Here is a 15,912-nt window from a genome sequence, read left to right on the forward strand (position 1 = left end):
GTCGTAATGAGAAATAACACAGAAATGAGAACAATCTTTTACCAAGTGAGTTAACTCGTCCAGTGAAATGGCATTTCTTTTCTCAGTATTCCAGTATTAATTTAGATGATTTGTATACTTTCTTTGATAGGTTAGATTAAACTCGGGCAGTTGATATCAAGTTCACAGTTTTAGCGAACTGAACAGTATATTAATGTATGAAATGCTGATGAATAACTTAGATACACAGCTGATTCCTTGTGGTTATCCCAAACAAGCTCAAGCCAACAGTTGCAGAGTATATGTGGCTCCCTTATATTTCCTCACAGTAGTTACTCGTAATAACAAGCCTGCTTGTGTTTCGAGAGGGAAAGGGTATGAATATAGTAAAAAAAAAAAAATATTGATAGCTTCCAGATAGTCATATACTTATAATGAGAACTCTAGAGGTAAACAAAAAAAAATGATAATGCATCTGTGTGCTATAAAAAATGAGTAATAACTAGTTTTGTATATCAGTTTAAGATTGGCGTTGTAACAAGTGCCGTCTCTGAATATTCCATACAGACTGGTGTGTGTGTGTGTGTGTGTGTGTGTGTGTGTGTGGTAGGGAGGTAAGGGGTGACTGTAGGGCCAGGAACCTTTCATTGTGTTAAAATGGTACCCATTTCCAGCACAAGGCATGTTTTTTCTTATAAATATATGTATGTACATGAAATATCATTAATCGTAATGAAAATAAGATTAATTATTCGTACAATGTTACTGATGAAAAATTTACATCTGTATTTCTTTTGAGTTAAGAAATAAATTCATTGATGATATTACAGTTATAACTCTAATCCAGTGTACCGGTATCTTTAATTGGTTTACCAGTGTATAATATAGTATTCGTTAATGATAATAGTGAATTTGAGTAATACTAATACCAATTGCAAACAAATAGTCCATATGTTTACATATAATCCACGGCCATAATAAAACCCGTCCAGGCGATTCCCAAATACTGATCTGTGCAGTTTAGCAAATTATTGAAATATTTAGGTCAATCAGGTAGCTTATAGTGTATGCTCTTGTTGCTACCAGACAATTTAAGTCAGCTTCGGGGGTGACTTTTCAAACTGGAGGGATTAGATAGAACCTTCACTAAACCCTTCCCCACAAGAGTCCTGCCCTAAGCTTTATAAATACGTTTGGTGGCAGCAGGAATAAGCTAAAAATAATACCATATCTGATTGAACATGTAAATAATAGTTCATTTCTTTAACAACCTGACTAAATCGCGACTGGTAGAGGCTTTTGTTGTGGTCATTCCTAATTAGAAGTAAAATCATTTGGTGGAATTAAAAAGTAAATACGTTTCATAGGAGAGATTTGATATAGCCTTGATTAACTCCTTTATCGATAGGGGCCCTAAAATGTTTAAGAATGTGATCTGGTGAAAGCAAGAAAATGAGGAGAAATACGTCAGTGAATTGGTTACGTTTAATCCCCTCAAGTTTATGCGTTTTTCAGCTTACTCCTGCGATTGGAAACGTTTAATCCCTTCAATCTGATTATGCATTTTTTCAGCCTTGCGATTGGAAACGTTTAATCCCTTCAACCGTATTATGCATTTTTCCAGCCTTGCGATTGGAAACGTTTAATCCCCTCGAATTTATGCGTTTTTCAGCTTACTTCTGCGATTGGAAACGTTTAAGCCCTTCAACCTGATTATGCATTTCTCCAGCTTACCCTTGCCAGTTATATGCGATTTTATTTAACGTAGAAGAAGAAAACTTGGAAGTGGAGAGTTCAGATTTACATACAGCCTTTGTTATCCAGTCTAGCCCTAAAAAAAAAATAATTCTAAAGGTTGATGAAAGTCGTATGGAAATAGCAAGAAAGTAAAATAAATGCTGTTGGAATGGAAATGTGTAAAATAGCACTTTTTCTTTTACAACTAACTCTGGTTCAGGGCATAAAACTATTTCATTATTGGAGCGGCCTTTGATGAAATTTGCTCGATTTTTTTTTTTTTTTTTTTTTTTTTTTTTTTTTTTTGCTGTATATGAAATCGGTGTGTGTGATGAACTATCCAATAACGAAATACTCAGCTCTGGCGTATGGATGGAGCTCCGTATTTACTTTTAGGTTTTTGTGTGCGTATTCCAGCCCCGTTTTGATATATTAAAAGAGAGAGAGAGGAGAGACTTCTGAATGTTCATATTTATTTAAATATATATTTAATGTATATTTGTCTAAGTATCTGTTTGTTATTTGTTGTGTGTGTGTGTGTGTGTGTGTGTGTGTGTGTGTGTGAATAACACGCGCCATTTTTTGACTGGATAATGTGTTCTGAAAGCGTGATTGGAAAATGTACCTGAATCTCCACCAATAGGATGCAGCACAAGCAACTGCCAATTTGCAACAGAAAAATGAGCTCTAAACCTCCACCAAATAAGTTAAAGTTTTGTATCCCGTGCCTTGAGGATGAGGTGGAGGGATGGAGTGGAGAGGTACATGAGAGAGAGAGGGGTATAAGTGGAGGGGAGGGCAGCGAAATGACAGGGGACAGGGTGAAATTGAGGAGATTTGTTTGTGGCCACCCGTTACGGGATTAAGGCGCCAGGCTATAGGCAAATAGATAGATAGTCCTGTTAGTGAGGCTGTTCTGAATCTTCACCAATCTGTTCTGAACCCCCATCAGTCACGTTCAAGATAAATACGCTGATTGTGATACGTGGATTCTAACTCTCCACTAATGGCATTTAAGGGATTTGTCCTCCCTGACCCCTTATATTCGATTATGCGTTTTTCATTTTATTTTTCATGTTATCCTTGTCACTTCTAGATGATATTATAGGGCTTGGGATATTTTTCGAATTGCGGGGGGCGGAGAGGTTAAAAGCAGCCTTTAGTAGACTTTTCACAACTAGGTATAGTTTGTAAGTAAAATATAAACAAAGCGAAGTGTGTTGTTGTAGTGTAGGGGATAATCTGCTGTGGGATAACGAATTTTAAGCCTCTACAAGTCTCGCTAAAAAAAAAAAAAATGCCCCTAATCAGTAACAATCACGCTCAAGAAATGCATATTCTAATTTGTGATTGGGCGAAGTCTGTCTCCACCAATCGCAGTGAAAAATTATACCCCTAACCTGTGATTGGATGACTAGAGCTGTCTCACAACCAATCACCATTAACATATTATTCCCCACCCCTGAACTGGTGATTGGCTAAAGAGTTCAGAGTCTTCACCAGTCAGTTGTAGATTTATTCCTGCTCCTAAATGATTGGGGTATTTGTTCTAAGCCTCTATCAGTCGCGAGCAAGACCTTTCCTCCCTTAACAAATGGTTGGAGGATTGGTTCAAAGCCTTCAATAATCACGGTCAAGATATATTCACCTACCAATCGCGTTTTTTCAGAGATTTCCAGCCTTCTTATCCTGATTGGGCGCCAGAGTAAGCCAGTACTGACTAGAGTCGATTGGGTTTGTGTATTTTGATTGGGCAGGCAGAGCGCTTGGCTTGAAGGTGAAAAATATAGGGATTTAATATTATCGGTAACAACAGCTAATTTTGAAAGGGTGGGGAAGAGTGAGGGAGGTAGGGGGTGAGGTAGGTAGGTAAGAGAGAGAGGGGGGAAAGGTAGGTAAGTAGAGAGAGGAAAGGTAGGTAGGTAGAGAGGGTAATAGGTATGTATGGAGGTAAATAATGAGGAGGAAGGTAGGGAGGGAGGTAGGCGGTGAGGTAGGTAGGTAAGGGAGAGGAAGGAAAGGTAGGTAAGGAGGGAGGACAGTAGGTATGTATGGAGATAAAGAGGAAGGAAAAAAGTAGTTAGGTAGGTATAAAGGAAATTGTTTAGGAATGTAGGTAAATGAGGAAGAAGGTAGGTAGGAAAGAAAGGAAGGAGGAAGAAGGAAGAGGGTAAGTTGACAGTTAAATAAGAAGGAAGGAAGGTAAGCAGCTAAGGAAGGAGGCATTAAGCTAAGTAGTTGAACAGGTAAGACAGGAGAAGGAAGGTAGGTAGGTAGGTAAGACAGATGGGAGTTAGGAAGGGGTGTAAGTTGCTAGGTAAGAGTGAGGAAAGCAGAGGGTATGTAAGAAAGTAGGGAGGAAGGTAGGTAAATAGGTAAGTTGTTGAGAAATGAGAAAGGAAAGGTGGTAGGTATGTAGGTAAGGTAGAAGGTTAAGTAGATGGGTAAGGAATTGAGGACGTACAATAAGCAGAGATGTTGTAGGTAGGTGGGTAAGTAGTAGGTAGGTAGGTGGGTAGGTAGGTAGGATTGGAAGTGGGCAGGGAATAACCTGGTGAGAGAGAGAGAGGGAGGGAGGGAGAATATGTAGACCTCTCCTTGGGAGTTTTGTTACTGAAAATTTTGGAGGAAAGTGATGCAGAAAGGTAGGGGAGGGAGGAGGGAGGGAAGTGGAGAGAAAAGTGGAGGGCAGGAGAGAAGTGGAGGAGAGGTGTGTGGTGGAAGTAGGAGAGAAGTGGAGGAGAAAGTAGTGAAAATAAAATGAGTGAGAGAGAGAGTATGGGATAAATGGGAGAGAAAGGAAGGGGGATCATAGAGAGAGAGAGAGAGAGAGAGAGAGAGAGAGAGAGAGAGAGAGAGAGAGATTATGAAGTAAATGGAAGAGAAATGAAATGAGGTAGTGAACAGAAAGATAAAGTAAGAAGATAAGTAGAGAGGATAAATATGGAGGGAAGAAGGAGTGATAGGTACGATAAGAAGAGTGGTGGAGAGAGAAATTGGCGGGGGAAAAAAAAAAAAAGGATACGGATGGCGATAAACAGATGGTAGAGAGAGAAAAGATTTGAATGATTTTTCTGTCAGTTTGATGCATTTTCCACCATCTTTTCTTCGACTTACTCTCCTATTCTTCCCTATCATCATCGTCGTCATCGTCATTGTCATCATCATCATTTCTTCATTTATTCGTTCATTCATTCATTCACTCATTCATTTACTTTTCTTCTTTCTTTCATTCCTTCCTTCCTTCTTTCCACTTCCTGTATCTCTCTCCTCCTCCTCTTCCTTCCGCTCCTCAGCATTATATTCTCACTTGACTCCTCCTCCTCCTCCTCCTCCTCCTCCCTCCTCCTCACCGTTAAGTGCGTGGTTTGACTAGCAGGATGGGTAGTTTGGTAAGCATGTAGGCGATTGGTTCACGCTAAACTACCCTATCTTAGCTCGAATTGGCCCAGATGTTCGAGGCTGAGAGAGAGAGAGAGAGAGAGAGAGAGAGAGAGAGAGACGTAGGAGAAAGCAGAAGGAAAAATGTCGTAGGTAGATAGGCAGACGGAAATACAGGATGCAGGAAGGAAAAAAAGAAGGGGGAAAGACAAGTGGAGAGAGAGAGAGAGAGAGCCTGGGTTGAATTTTTACTCACGAAATATTTACCTTGACGCAAACCTTAACATGACACTCCATTTGCCTGTGTCCCTCACCCCTGACACTTCACTGACACTTCCTGATACTTTCTCACACCCTCTAAAACTTTCCTGACTCGACCCTGATACCACTTAGGCCATATCCCGACACCCACATATATATATTTTTTTATTATTTTCGGAGTTGTATCTGATACTGATTTTTCGTAATTTATTCTTGTATTGATTTGATTTTTACACTTTTTTAAACTGCATGAAATTGTTTTGATTTTTTTTTTTTTAACTGCGAAGCTTCCTGATTCTTACTAATATTCTCTAAAAATGTGAAGCGCTTCCTTATACTCCCTAACACGTTCTAACTCCCTCTGATAGTCCTTCAACTTCCTAATTCTTTTACAACCAACGCATGACATTTTCGCAATACTAAAAACTCTATGTCTGTTTTTTTACGCCTTCCTCCCCTCCATCAATTCCTAAAACTCCCTGACATATTCTAAAATTCATATGACTTCAGACCGAATGCAATCCTAGGGTTCGACCCGACCCGACCCGACCCGACCCAACCCAACCCGACCCGACCCAACACAGCTAAACTCAAATCAGATCAATCCAGCCAGCCTTTATCTCCGTCTCATCTTATCTTAACCAGACCTAACCTGTCTAACATAATCCTAACCTAACTTTGCCCGACCTTACCTAACCTAACCCTGTCCCTCCTAACAAATTTAATTACATTTAACCCAACCCAGCCCATGATACTTTTAGCACACTTTAAACACTTTCCGGCACTTTTCATCAGGTCCACGACACTTTCTGACACCCTTTGACACTTTCACAGACTTCTTGATTAATTAACTAACTTTGTGTACTTTCCCGGCGCCTAGTTCCTTCATTCTTTCCCCTCACACCTCCTACTTCTTCCTTCCTACTTGCCTTCTCTTCTTCTTCTTTCATTTATGTCTTTCTTCCTGTCTGTCTTTTTATCTCTTTCATTTGCCTCTCTTCCCTTTTCTTACACTTTCTTTAGTTTTTGTATCACTTTTTCCATCTTCCTTCCCTCATTTAACAAGCCTTTTATTCATTCATTTCTGTCTTTTCTATCTGACTTTTTATTTCTCTTTGACATCTTTCTTTTTCATTCTATCGGGTTTCTTTTTTTCTTCTCTTCCTTTTTCTCTATTCTTCATTCTTTCAGTAGTTCTCTCTTGTTCTTCACCACTCACTCTTTTTTCACCTTCTTTACTTACTTTAATTCTTCTTCTTCTCTCTCATTCTTAGTCTCCTCTCACATTCATGCTCATCAGTTCACTATTCTCACACTTCCTCACACTCTTTCTCACTCACATATTGCTCTTGGTCACGCTCTTTCTTTCCTTCTGTATACTGTGTTGGATTTCAGTCTCCTCTCTCTCTCTCTCTCTCTCTCTCTCTCTCTCTCTCTCTCTCACACACACACACACACACACACACACACACACACACACACACACACACACACACACACACACACACACACACACACACACACACACACACACACACACACACACACACACACACACACAGTTCTCTCATCTTTCACTTTCTTATTTTCCCACATTTTATCCAGTTTGTCACCTGTTTAGTTTGTAATTAAGAATCGTATTTATTATTATTATTATTATTATTATTATTATTATTATTATTATTATTATTGTTATTGTTATTAAAAATAACGTAAAGGATTTGAAAGTCTTTTTGGTCTAATTTCTCTCTCTCTCTCTCTCTCTCTCTCTCTCTCTCTCTCTCTCTCTCTCTCTCTCTCTCTCTCTCTCTCTCTCACTTACCCTCCTCACGTTCCCCTGAGTACTTGCTCCTGCACTCCCCTCTTTCTGTCCCTTCCACACCTCCCCCTCCCCCTCACCCTCTCCCTCTCCCTCTCCCTCTCCTCTCCTCTCCTCTCCTCTCCTCTCCTCTCCTCTCCTCTCCTCTCCTCTCTCTCACATTCTCTCTTCCTTTTGATTTGTCATCTTACATTCTCTCTTTCACTCTGTCCCTCATTCATCTCACCCTCACACTCATTCTGATTTTTATATTAACTCCTCTCTCACTCTCAGACTTCCTTTTTCACTCTGACCTCCCATCTGTCACTTTCACCATCCTTGTTTAATCACCCTACTTCCACTCTCACTTTTCCACCTCTCTCACTCCCTCCCCTCTACTTTCTCACTTTCCCATCTCTCTTAATTTCACCCTTGCTTTCTCACTTTCACCCGCCTCCCTCTCTCACTTTTATCCCTCCCGCTTCTCTCTCACTTTCTCTCCTCGCTACTCTCCTTTCATACTGTAACCCTGACTCCTCTCTCACCATCGCTTTCCCGCCTATGTTTCTTCTTTCCTTCCTTCCTTCCTTCCATCTTTCCATCCTTCATTCCTTCATTCAATCATTCTTTTTCATCCTCGTCTCCCTTCGTTCTTTCCTTATGTGTTCTCTCTGTTTATCTGTCCCATTCTCCCTCCTTCCTTCCCTCCCTCCCTTACTTTCTCCTTCTTTCCCTCTCATGCACTTCTCTCCCTTCCCCATTCTTTCACTCCTTGGCATCCTTTTCCTTCCTTCCTTCCTTTGTTCTTCCTTCGCCCTCTCGCTATCTTTTTCCTCTCCTTCCTTCTCCCCCTCCTTCTCTCCTTCATCCCTTCCCACTCTCTCTCTCCTTGTCCTCCTTTTCTCCCCCTCCCCCTTTCTTCCTCCCTTGTTCCCTCCCTTTCGCACTTTCTCCCTTCCTCACGGACATTCTCCCTTCGTCGCATCCTTTCTCCGTCTGTCTCTCTTCTTCCTCACTCTCTTTCATCCATCTTTCCTCCTCCCTCCCCTGCTTCTCACCCTTCTTCCTTCCATCCTCCTCTTCGTTTATTCTTTTCCATCCCTCTCTTCCATCCCTCGTCCTTTTCCTTCACGTCCTTGCTGCTTCCTTCTTCCCTTTTTCTCCCCTTCCCTTTCATCCGTCCCTCTTTCTTCCATCTCCCCCCCCCCCGTCTTATCATCCTACCCTTCCATATTTTTTTCCTATCTCTTCCTTCCCTTCTCTCCCCTCTTTTTCTTCCCTTTCTTCCTTCCCTCTCTTTTTCTTCCCTTTCTTCCTTCCCTCCCCCTCCTTCCCACCCTCCCTACTCCATTCCTCCTCTTCTTTTTTTCTCCACTTTCTTCTCCCTCTTTCCTCCATTCCTTCCCCGCCCTCTTCCCACCCTTCCTCGTTCTTTTCCCTCACTCTTCCATTCCTTCTCTCCCCTCTCTTTCTTCCTTCCTTCCCTCTCTCTTCCCATCCTTCTCCTCCCTCTCTCTTTCTTCCTTTTCTCCCTCCCTCGCCCCCCCTCCTTCGCACCCAGCTCACGTCTCCCTGAACACTCCTTCTTCTTGACACCAAATTTAAATCGGGTCTCGTTCGCACTCCCAACCCTGAAACATTCCCTCGCTCACTCAGTCACTTCTTCCTTCACTCCTTCCTTCACACCTTCCTTCACTGCCTTTCTTGCTCCTTCCTTCACTGCCTTTCTTGCTCCTTCCTTCACTGCCTCTCTTGCTCCTTCCTTCACTGCCTCTTGCTTCTTCCTTCACTGCTTCGTTCCTTCATTCTTGGCATCACTCCCTCATTCTTTCATTCATTGCTGTTTTCACTCCCAACCCTGAAATATTCCCTCGGTCACTCATTTCTTCCTTCACTCCTTCTTTCTTCACTCCTTCGTTCCTTCATTCTTGCCTTCACTCCCCCATTCTTTCATTCATTGCTGTTTTCGGAGTTGTCTTCTCTCATTCCTTCCTCATCATTTAGTTTCCATCACTTGCTTTATTATTTCACCTCATACTGTTTGTCATATTTAATCTATTTCCAAAGTCCTTTATTGCCTTCCTCTTGTATATCTTCATTTCTTTACTTCCTTCACTCTTCCATTATTTTTTTTATATGTAGGTGTGTGCGTTTCTCTTTTTTCATTTCTTTCCTTTCCTTCTTTCTTTCCTTCCTTCATTTTATCCTTCCTTCATTTTATCCTTCTCTTTCAGTTCTTCATTGTTTCATCCATTCAGTTCATTCATTCATAAACTTTCTTCATTGACTTTCATTCCTTCCTCCGTAAACTTTTTCATTAACCTTTTCCTTCACTTTCCTTCATTCCTCCACTTTTCTTCATTCCTCCACTTTTCTTCATTCCTTCATTTGCTTCTTCTCTTTCACTCATGCCCTCATTCATTCGATAATTTTTTCCGTCTCTTGCTACTTTCCTCGCCATGTTCGTCATTCACAGTCACTATTCATGCATTCATTCTACATTCACCCGAGTATTTTTCTTCCTTCATTTATCCCTGCTTTCCCTAACTCCTTCATTCTTTCACTCTTCATTCTTTTACTCTCCAGTCTTAAACTTCTTCATTGTTTCTTCTTCATTCTGTAACTCTTCTTCATTCTTTCACGCCTTCATTCTTTCATTATTCTTCATTCTTTCACTCTTCTTCATTCTTGCACCCTTCTTCTTTCTTTCACTCTTCTTCATTCTTTCACTTTGCTTTCTTTAACGTCTTCATTCTTTCACTCTTCTTCATCCACTTATTCTTAATGCCTTCTTCTTCATTCATTCACTCTTCTTTCTTTCATTCTTCATTCTTTCACTCTTCTTTCTTTCATTCTTCATCCTTTCACTCTTCTTTCTTTCATTCTTCATTCTTCTTTCTTTCATTCTTCATTCTTTCACTCTTCTTTCTTTCATTCTTCATTCTTTCACTCTTCTTTCTTTCATTCTTCAGTCTTTCACTCTTCTTTCTTTCATTCTTCAGTCTTTCACTTTTTTCTTTCATTCTTCATTCTTTCACTCTTCTTTCTTTCATTCTTTATTCTTTCACCCTTCATTCCTTCAATTTTCTCGTCCTTCACTTCTTCATCCCCGCACTTTTCGTTTCATTCTTCTTTCTTTCCTTCATTCCAGCATTCATTTTTATTTATATATATTCACTCACTTTTCTTAATTTTTTTCATTTTCATTCATTCCATCCATATCCCTTTTTTTTTCCTCACAAATTCTTTCTCACTTAATATTTTCCCGTCTTTCTTAGTTTTTCTTAATGTTTGTTTTATTCACTTGTTGCCTTTTTCCTTGTTTCCTTTATTCTCTCTCTCTCTCTCTCTCTCTCTCTCTCTCTCTCTCTCTCTCTCTCTCTCAGGAATAGCAAGTAGGGACACAGGCAGAGAATCGACAAGACACTGAAATTTCTGTCGTGTTTTCGTTCCTTCCCCACTTTCTCACTTTCTTACATTTTCTCACTCAACCCATTTTCTCAGATTTCTCTCTCTAATCCATTTTTTTCTTGTCATTAATTCTACTTCGTTTTTTTACTTAGTTTCCTTTTAAAATGTTCACAACTATGCCCTTTTTTTTTTTTTTTTTACAAGTCTTTTACGATTTTTTTACTTCAGTTTGGAAAGACGGTCTCGCACTGAAGGGGTTTCCGAATGCTATATGTAAGACTCTATTTCGAAAATTTCTCCATTAATCTAAAATTATCAATAACTTGGTTCTTACTACTTTTTTTTTTTTTTATTTAATAAAAAAAATATTATCTCGTACCGGCAGCGTTAGTATGAATTCGTGAAATATATATAACGTCACAAATTCGAAAAAAATCCCACCTTAGCTGAATAGAATGGCCAGATGATTGATAAATGAACATAAGAGCATCTGAGTCTGTGATTAATCCCATAAATCCAATCGCTTTTTTGCTGTTCCAGGCGATTTATTCCCTTTAGAGAGAGATTTTTTGAGCTAGAGAGGTTAGATATATAGGTTTATTCCCTTTAAAGAGAGTTTTTTTGAGTTAGAGAGGTTAGGTATAGAATTCGATTTATTCCCTTTAAAGAGAGATTTTTTGAGGTAGAGAGTTTAGATGTAGAATTAGATTTATTCCCTTTAAAGATATTTTTTGAGTTAGGTTAGATATAGAATTCGATTTATTCCCTTTAAAGAGAGATTTTTTGAGCTAGAGAGATTAGGTATAGAATTCATTAACAAATTTCACTACAAGATATCTCCCTTTAGCGGAATATAACTGTCTAATTGTGCCTTAGTTAAGATGAAAAAAATTGCAGTAAAGAGATCAAGTACCAGACGCCTTTACTGAGTGTAGTGCAATTGCCCTTGAGAAAAATTAATAAAGAAAATGTGCCGGGAAACGTAAGAATTTGCAAAGTATCTTGAGATGGTTTGGCCTTGTGGAGAGAATGGAGAATGAGAGGCTGACTAGGAGAGTGTACAGTATGTGAGTGAAGTGGAGGGGAAGACCGAGGATGAGATGGAGGGGTGGGTTGGAGAGAGGACAGCTTGATTGTGACACGAGGGGATTCGTTTGTGACCACCCCTTCCAGGATTAATGCGTCTGGCGATAGATAGATAGATAGATAGCATTGTTTTGAAGCTGTTAGTTTCTTATATTCTATATTGCGTCTTTTTATCCATCTGTCTCACGTCTTCCCTTCCTACCTGCCTGCTCCCCCCCTCTCTCTCTCTCTCTCTCTCTCTCTCTCTCTCTCTCTGTTTAGATTTCGCCTCCTTGAATATCCATTAAATCGCGGATAATAGTTCACAACGGAATGTAAAATTTGACAGCAAAGAAATAGGCAGGTTAGAGAGAGAGAGAGAGAGAGAGAGAGAGAGGGGGGGGGGGACTATGAGCAGTATGACGTAGGTAAGGGAGAACATAGAGTCAGGGAGATAAGACATCGCATGGGAGGTTGTTTTGTTCAGGGAGATGAAATTATTAGGGGGTTATGGAGGGAGAGAGAGTGAGTCAACTAGATTCAGGGAGGGTAAGTCAAGGTTGGTGAAAGGTCAGATGCCCAAGGGAGGTTAATTATAGGGAGAGGAGACACCGGACTAGAGATCAAAGGGTGGCCAGGGAGAGAATGTGGCGGGGAGGAGGAGAGAGGGAGAGAATTTGGCGGGGAGGAGGAGAGAGGGAGAGAATTTGGCTGGGAGAGGAGAGAGGGAGAGAAGTAGGCGAAGAGGAGGAGGAGAGAGGGAGAGAATGTGAGAAGCAGGAGAAGAAAGGGAGAGAATGGGAGAGGGAGGAGGAGAGAGGGAGAGAATTTGGCGGGGAGGAGGAGAGAATTTGGCGGTGAGGAGGAAAGACAGAGAGAATTTGGCGGGGAGGAGAAGAGAGGGAGAGAATGTGAGAGAGGAGGAGGAGAAAGGGAGAGAATTTGGCGGGAAGGAGAGAGGGAGAGAAGTTGGCGGGGAGGAGAAGAGAGAGAGTGAGAGAGAGGAGGAGAAAGGGAGAGAATATGAGAGGGAGGAGAAGAAATGGAGAAAATGTGAGAGGGAGGAGAAGAAAGGGAGAGAATGTGAGAGGGAGAAGGAGAAAGGGAGAGAATATGAGAGGGAGGGGGAGAAAGGGAGAGAATGTGAGAGGGAGAAGGAGAAAGGGAGAGAATATGAGAGGGAGGGGGAGAAAGGGAGAGAATGTGAAAGGAAGGGTGAGAATGGAGAAAAAGTGAGAGACTAGAAAAAAGAAGAGAATATTAGATGAAGGAGGTGAGAAGGGGAAGAAGGAATGGTTTGCAGGAAGGAGAGAGAGAGAGAGAGGTTGAGGAATGGTTGCGGAAAGGTCAGGCTGAGGACATATATCCAAGTAATCCTCACGAGACCAAGAAAACAAACAAACAAACAGAAAAAAAGCAGAAGCACTCATTCGACTGGGAGAGGTCAAAGCCATTACAAAGGGACCAAAAGAGGCCACGGAATTGTAATGGAGTTCATGGGGTCACTGGAGGGCTGGGAAGAGGTCAAGGAGGGGTCAACACAAGAGGTCACGGAGCCATACAGATTTTGCGAAGACAGAGGGAGGGTCAGAGGTCAGATAGACGTTAGAGAAAGTTCATCGAGTTGGTAAGAAATCGTGAGGTCATTGGGAGGCTGGGAAGAAGTCAAGAGAGGTAAAAATAGGTCACACAGACTTCATTTGATTACAGAAAAATTATCGTAGTAATGTTGATGAAGTAAGAGAGAGGGGAGGAGACAGGCCAGGAAAAAAAAAAAACAGTAGAATTCATGAAAGACAGTCTTAGTAGAGTTTATGAATTCAGAGAGAGGCTTGGAAGAGAGGTCAGGAACAGTGGGTCGATCCAGGTGGTATTCACGAGGTCAGAGAATGGCAGAGGAAAGGTCAAAGATAGGTGACAAGCCCATATACGAGGTCATTTTGAGGCTGATAGAGGTCAAGGTTTAAAAGCGTTTGTAGATTCAGATACTGTATTTATGAGGTTAGGGAGACAATGCGAGGCCAGAGAGCGAGTGGGGAGAAGCCAAGAAGGAGTCAGAAGAGGTCAGAGAAGTATATACATAGAGTGAGTTCAAGAGGTCAAAGAGGGATTAAGGTCAGGAGAGGTCAAAGAAAGGTCACAGAATCAGTAAGTTGTGTAGGCCAGTGGAAGGCTAAGAATAGGTCAGGGAGAGGTCATAGATCCAGTTAGTATTCACGAGGTCAGAAGGATATTGGAAGGAGGTCAGAAGGATATTGGAAGGAGGTCAGAAGGATATTGGAAGGAGGTCAGAAGGATATGGAAGGAGGTCAGAAGGATAATGGAAGGAGGTCAGGTGGAAGTCACAGAATAATACAGAGCTCACAAAGTTAGTATGAGGCTGGGAGAGATAAGAGAGCTGTCAAAAAGAGGTTGCATTCCAGTATAGAGTTCGTGAGAATAGGTCGGGGGGGGGGCGAAGACCAGGCTTAGAGGTCACAAGGTTAGATTAGGTTAGAAGAAAGATGATGAGAGAGGCAAAAAGACCCAAGGATATACAGATTTTTGGTGGTCAGAGGAAAGTTTGAGACAGGCTGAAAGGTCACAGAATCCATGTAGAGTTCAGGAAGTCAATGGGAATAATGTAGGAGGGACAGGTTCAAATGGAGGCCAAGAGGTCATGAGGTCAGAGGTAGATTGGAGAGAGGTCAGATAGAGGTCACTGATTCATAGAGTTTCAGGAAGTCAGTGGGAATAATGTAGGAGGGACAGGTTCAAATGGAGGTCATGAGGTCATGAGGTCAGAGGTTGATTGGAGAGAGGTCAGATAGAGGTCACTGAATCATTGAGTTCGCGAGGTCAGAGGTAGGCTAGGGAAAAGTTGAATAAGGGCTGTATGGAGGCCACAGAATGGTATTGAGTTCGCGAGATAAGAGGGAGACTCAGAAATCATATATAGGTCAAAAAGATGCCATAGAATCATTTATACAGGTAACGAGGTCAACGAGAGGCTGGGAATAGGTAGGGAGGTCAAATATGAGGCCTAGAAATCGCGAGGTCACACGAGCGTGCCTGGCTTCATCATGGCCTCTGGGGAGAATATAAACTTGGCTTCTGGGGAGGCCGTAATATCGTCGTGGTGGGAAGTGGGGAGGACAGACGGGGAGGCCGGCGCTCTGGGGGAACTTATTTTGGAGTTCCGGGGGTACGGAGGGGGTGGGGGAGAGCCGTAGGTCCTGACGGAGGCGTAGACGGAGTGTCGTGAGAGGGTCGTGGCCGTCCCGTTGTGTCGTAGCACGGGAGGATTGGGGTCGTGGTGGTGGTAATTCGAGGTAACAAGATTATCAGTGGTCTCAAGATCCACTCCACTGGTTATGTCCGTCCCTCTCACTAAATCCACATCCCTGGCTAAATCGGCGCCCCGCATCCCTCTCCTGATGGTGCAGAAATCCGAGGCTGTTTGCAAGGGCGGGTTGGTGTTGTTGGGCTGGGGGGTGCTGGTGTAAGGGCCCAGATCGCTGATGGAGGCCCGTCTGCCGTTGGGTATAGGCGCGTAGTCCCGGCCGGTGTAGTCCACGAAGGGCACGTAGCCCCTGCCGCCCTCACCGTCCTGCTTAGAGTAAGAGAAAATGGGAAAGGGGAAATTAGTGACTGGTTGGTTAAATAAAGATAAATGATCGTGTCATTCTTTATATGTCGTGAGTAATATATAAGTGCGAAAATATGGAAAAAAAAGAAGTTGGAGATGAAACAGCTTGAAAAGAAAATAATTGGAGGTGGAAGATTAGTGATTATTTGACTGATTAGCACCCTCATTACGCTGGTCCAATTAAACTTATTCATATACCTTGAGACTATACGATGAAAAATGAAAGAGGAAATATTAGTGACTGACTGAATGATATTTAATAACTACGGTGCCTTTTGTGTACTGTTAAGGTAGAAAATTTGAGGGGCAAAGATTAGTAATTGATGGCCTGAAGAATATAAAAAAAAAGATGGGGGAGATGGAGAATGATAGGTGCTTGGAGTAAAGAAAGAAAATACTGAAGAAAATATAATGACTAATAGAACTGACAAAATGAAGAACAAAAGAGAGGGGAGGTAAAAAAGGAGAGAGACAAAAGGGAGGAAATTCGACTACAAGAAGAAAAATAAGTGAGACTGAAGCAAAAGAATATGTAATGGGTGAGGGAATAGTAACTGATTAGTTGGAGTTAGAGGAATAATTAGAGAAAAAAATCATCTAAGTACTGTAATTGACTGATGAAAGAAGTTGATCCAGGCGATTATCTGGAGTA

At 41.6% G+C, this 15,912-nt stretch overlaps 1 protein-coding gene across 1 annotated transcript in view; it reads right to left on the minus strand.

The window, feature by feature from the left end:
* Positions 1 to 14,521: 14,521 nt before the first annotated feature.
* The window catches only part of LOC145405462 (irregular chiasm C-roughest protein-like), a 185,318-nt gene continuing 183,927 nt past the window's right edge, over positions 14,522 to 15,912 (minus strand). Inside the window, exons 14-15 of the mRNA XM_080276807.1 lie at positions 15,021 to 15,221; positions 14,522 to 14,963 (exon numbers count right to left, since the gene is read on the minus strand). Coding sequence (XP_080132933.1) covers positions 14,670 to 14,963; positions 15,021 to 15,221 — 495 coding nt within the window. The 3' untranslated portion in view covers positions 14,522 to 14,669. The remainder of the gene's footprint in view (positions 14,964 to 15,020; positions 15,222 to 15,912) is intronic.

Source organism: Coenobita brevimanus, chromosome 67, assembly GCF_032717465.1.
Source record: "Coenobita brevimanus isolate Jiangsu-jjx chromosome 67, ASM3271746v2, whole genome shotgun sequence".
NCBI lineage: Eukaryota > Metazoa > Arthropoda > Malacostraca > Decapoda > Coenobitidae > Coenobita > Coenobita brevimanus.